This window comes from Adiantum capillus-veneris, chromosome 1 (assembly GCF_014529385.1).
Source record: "Adiantum capillus-veneris isolate H3 chromosome 1, ASM1452938v2, whole genome shotgun sequence".
In the NCBI taxonomy this organism is placed as follows: domain Eukaryota; kingdom Viridiplantae; phylum Streptophyta; class Polypodiopsida; order Polypodiales; family Pteridaceae; genus Adiantum; species Adiantum capillus-veneris.
Window position 1 is genome coordinate 117,506,821 of NC_140931.1, and position 4,867 is coordinate 117,511,687.

At 41.3% G+C, this 4,867-nt stretch overlaps 1 protein-coding gene across 1 annotated transcript; it reads right to left on the bottom strand.

The window, feature by feature from the left end:
- Positions 1 to 770: 770 nt before the first annotated feature.
- LOC147465410 (cold-responsive protein kinase 1-like) lies at positions 771 to 3,402 on the bottom strand. The gene is made up of 6 exons (XM_086519936.1): positions 3,189 to 3,402; positions 2,952 to 3,091; positions 2,295 to 2,505; positions 1,973 to 2,213; positions 1,580 to 1,730; positions 771 to 1,354 (listed from the first exon to the last, which is right to left on the bottom strand). Exons 1-6 carry the CDS (start codon positions 3,265 to 3,267, stop codon positions 1,031 to 1,033), a joined length of 1,146 nt encoding a protein of 381 aa, XP_086376062.1. The 5' UTR covers positions 3,268 to 3,402; the 3' UTR covers positions 771 to 1,030.
- Positions 3,403 to 4,867: the final 1,465 nt, after the last annotated feature.

A 4,867-nucleotide genomic window follows, 5' to 3' on the forward strand; every position in this document is an offset into this window, starting at 1 on the left:
TTTTTTGAGGCTAAAAACGTTGGTTTTCTAAAGCTGAAAACGCTGGTCTATTGAAGCTAAAAACGATGGTTTTTTGAGATTGAAAACACTAGTTTTCTAACGAGTCTATGGCGATGATGCTATGACTGAAAACGCTAGGGTGTTGAGGGTCTTGCTTGGAGGAAAAACCCAACCAAGGAGGAATGGTCATGCTTGAGAGAGAGAGGGGGAACCTGCTGCTTATGGCTTGTGTTCTTACTCTTCTGTCAAATAGTGCTAGCTTAGGTTTGCTTATATATTATCTTACCCAAATTGCCCTGCTCAATTTCCAACAAAAGTCACTTAAAATAATAAGTGAAAAATGTCAAAGATAAAAAAAATAGGTTTAATGCACTGGAAAATTCCATTGAAGGATTCTAATGGGAATGCTTATGATCATGTTGTGTGCAATCGGAGGATATGCATCTACTCTAAGTGCCTCGGCATGCACGATCTGCGAACACTCACAAAAGTGCCAGAACACTCCTAAAACTTGAACCCTTGTCGTGTTGTAGCTTGTCCACGGACACATAGGGTTGGATGTGTCACGTACACCCTTGGCTCTAACTAATCACCCTGTCCCATTTTGACAGCATACTCAGTGTTAGTCCATACAATGCTGTTAAAGCTTGATTGAAATATAAATACATTAAAAATATTCTATGGTAGGTATTCAAAAGTCACCAAACTTAGCCAGCTAAATCAATTCTGTTTCCCTTGGTATCAAAGCCCAGTAAATAGAGACATATTGCTGAGACGTTTAAAAGGCAATATTTATTATCATGTATTCTCCATAAGGTCAGAAGAATTGTAGCTTAGACAGCTAAATAAATTGTTCCCTTTGAATAGACGCCCCAGTAAACGGGGGCAACAAATGTATCATGTAGCACATTCCCATTCAGATCAGAAGAATTGTAGTTGTTAGAAGCATCTGCATCCCATATACACCAAGCCCTCTACCTGCTAGCAGCCGCCTTAAGAAAAACAACTCTGAACCATTCTGTTGCTTTCGTTATTGAGAAAAGATCGACGATACACTTCCCTTCGTAGAGGAGCCAGACACCCCACTGACTTGCCCCTCATCCAGACTATGCCTATTAAATTTCTTGGGACTTTCAATATGGATAAGGGGTGGTTTAGTGGGCTTCTCTGAGATTGGGGAGCGCCCATTCAATAGATATGCTAACCTTGACATGGACGGCCTCAAGTCAGGAGCCGCTTGAGTGGACAAAAGGGCCACGTGAATTACCCGGGCAGCCTCCCAAGGTACGTATCTGTCGCCCATTCTATGATCCACCAGGTCGAGAAGCTTTCCTCTCTTGTAAAGTCTCCAAGCCTATCAACGCCCCCAACCAAAAATGTTCATAAATGAGCAAGTAACATGGAAAAGCTTGAAGCAACCAGAAATTCACAACACCTTGAAATTCATGCAATTGAGTTTTAAGTTTAAAAGGTTCTGTGATATAGTTTACTTGTTGACCATGCAAGCTACAATTTTCTTGTTTCTCTCTTGCACTCTCTCATTTGTACTCACATATACACATATAGAATACATACGTACCACATCCAAAAGTCGTTGATCTTTGGGTGGGAGATGGAAATCAGTGTTCCTTCTCCCACTGACTACCTCGAGCATAACCACACCAAAACTGTACACATCTGCCTTGTCAGTGAGCTTCCCATTCACCGCATACTCTGGAGCAAGGTAACCACTTGATCACAAACAAGCACCTTCATTCAGATGGTAATAACTGCACAGGCTGTAAATCCCAAACAAAAATATTTTCAAGAAGCCATGAATTGCACTGCTAACACTAGGCCATACGACATCATTCAAACCATCAAGAACTTCTCTGCTGTATGCCATCATTCAAAAACACCCACCAAAACATAACATTCATTAATACGCCTCCAATACATGTGAGCTCTGCCTTTAAAGAGATAGCAGCCTTACAATGTGCCTGCCACTTTCGTGCTGGCATGCGTTTGATTCATATCAAATAGCTTTGCGAGTCCAAAGTCTGCAATTTTGGGCTGAAATTTGTCATCTAGAAGGATGTTGCTCGCCTTTATGTCTCTATGGATGATGCGAACACGAGAGTCCTCATGCAAATACACCAAACCCTTCGCTGCACCCATGATGATCCTACGTCGAATTGGCCATTCCAGAAACAAGGGGGATTTGGCGGTAATCCCTGCAAAAATTCAGCTTTGAAAGGTCAAGAAGCGTTGATTTCGGTCATAAAGGGGATGAAAGGGACCTTTTGTATACATACCAAAAAGAACTTGATCGAGACTCCTGTTTTTCAGATATTCATAAACCAAGAGCCTCTCATCACTTTCCGCGCAGCACCCAAAGAGTCGCACCAGGTTACGATGCTGCACTGTCAAAAGGATCCGAGATTCATTAACAAATTCGTTTTGGCCTTGGTGACTCACACCAGAGAGCTGCTTTATGGCAACCACAGTCCCATCCACCAATGTGCCCTGTAGGCCAAAAACAGGAAAGTTTCTCATGCACCAAAAAGAGAAGCTTCTTTAACCCAGTTCCTCTCTATCAGCTTCAGCTTCATGGCAACCACAGTCCCATTCACCATTTTGCCTTGAAAGGCCAAGAAAACAGGGAAGTCCCTCATCAACAAAAGAGAAGAACATGTCAAGCCCAATTTCTCTCTATCAGTTAATGGCAACGACAGTCCCATCCACCAATTTGCCTTCAAAGGCCCAAAAAAAAAAAAAAAAAAAAAACAGGAAAGTTGCTCATGAACAAAAAAGAGACGCATATTAAACCCTAATTTCTCTGCCCTAAACCAGGATTATGCATCCCCACACTGAGTCAAAGGGCAAAGTGTGTGCGCACACACACGCACTCGCGCACAAAATGTGAATGCCCAGTGCAACATCAGAATCGTGCATTTGAGAGAATGTGTTACCTTATATACCCGACCAAAGCCTCCTTCTCCTAGTAAATTCTCAGAATGAAAATTTCTCGTTGCAAGTCTCAAATCCTGCAGGGAAAAGTGACGGTCTAATCCAGAACTAGCTTCAGACACCTCCTCCGCAATGGATCGATCTGCAGGAGGACAAAAATCAGAGACGTTGCCAAGGTGTTCATCATCAAATTTGCAGCAACAGAAGCATGACCGAGAAAATCCTATGCAGAGACTTGCCTGTGGTCTGGGTGGAAGCCGAGAGCTGAGATTGCTGATGCGGCCTTGGTTTGAAGCAGGCTGAAAAGAATTCTAGCATAGCCACGCTCGCACAGAGAGCGGACGAGAGAAGATCAAAAGCATGACGGCATCTCACCCAACTCTATCACAGCACATGCGTGTTTTGAACAAACTCAAAGGACAAAATTTGAAACTAACCCTCCATTTGTCTTTTGCAGTGCTACACTGCTATTTGAGGATTGCCAGCTCACTCATCGTGACGCGCTCTCTGGCTTTTCAAAAGGAAAGCTTTCACTTTGGTGTGACTAGTATGTGATGTAAACGCGCGTTGTTGCAGTTAGAAAATGCATGTCTTCTATTCTTACAACTACAAAGGTGAAGAAATTATATAGATTCCATTATTCTACATGTATACACTCTTTTGAATTTTTTTAAAAATGATTCACAACATCTCTCTATGGATTCTCAAATAAAAATATACATGCAAAAGACAACAAATATTCCTTTAATACCAAGCTTGGTAGGTTCTCACACATTACATAGGATTTTTTAGCCTTTATTCAATGGATCTAAGTTCTTTGTAGCTATTGAAGATAAAACACACACACACACAAAGATTAATATTTTTATTCTCCTCCTCCTCCTCCTCCCTTCTCTTTGTTTAATTGGATAGTTCTCTGGGTTGGTGGTGGTTGCTAAATTTTCTCTCCCTCCACAGTGTCCAAAAAAACTTTAAATGCTAAATTCCTTCATATTTTGAAGGTTTTTTTACCTTCCAATTTAAAATTTAGAGGTAACGTTTCAAAATTTGTAGGTGCCATTACACTTTTTTCTTGAGCTTTTTTCCCAATTCATGAAGTCTCCAACTTTTGTGTTCGTCATACAATAAAAGTCGCTTCTTGTTAAGCAGCATGCTACACACACACACACACACACACACACACACACACACAGAGTATAATTGTCTAAGAAAAATGAGAGCTATAGAGGGCCTGCTATCTCCATGATGATGGAGAATTTAACCTTAATTAACTCAAAGGAGCTGCTGCACATTTTTTATCAAGATGGAAGATGATCATACCTATGTGTACCACGTCTTAGAGATGCAGCTGGCCATGGAAGTGAAGAAGATGTGTAGTGTCATTGCCACCCAATGAGCCCATCTTGTGAGGAGTACCATCACCACTTGGTTGCACTCACATCGAGCTGGTATGCTAAAGATGGATAGTTCCAAGCCTTTAGAAGAAGTGAAAAGAAGCATAGCTCATGTTTGTTCATTGGATGACTTATACATTAGACTCGACATTCTCGAGTCTATGGGATAGACCCCTAACTTGATGTAGAAACAGATGAAGAATGGTTTATGGACATCGAAGCATGTTGTTGGGCCGCTAGCCTTCAATGGATCATCTCCATACACATCCCACATTCACACAAACCAACACTTCAAGAAAGCATTAATGTGTTAGACATCTTGCAAGGTCTAGATGAGGGATAATCTCCCTCTCCCTCTTCACCATCATCATTAGATGTTGGATCAATGACACCTTCAATAAATAATGCATAAGACACTAAAACACCTTCCTCTCCCTACTAAAAATCTAAAAAGGGCTAGGTTTAGTGCAATCCCACCTAGAAATGTACTTGAGTGTACGCTTACTGTAATCATATGTAGGTTT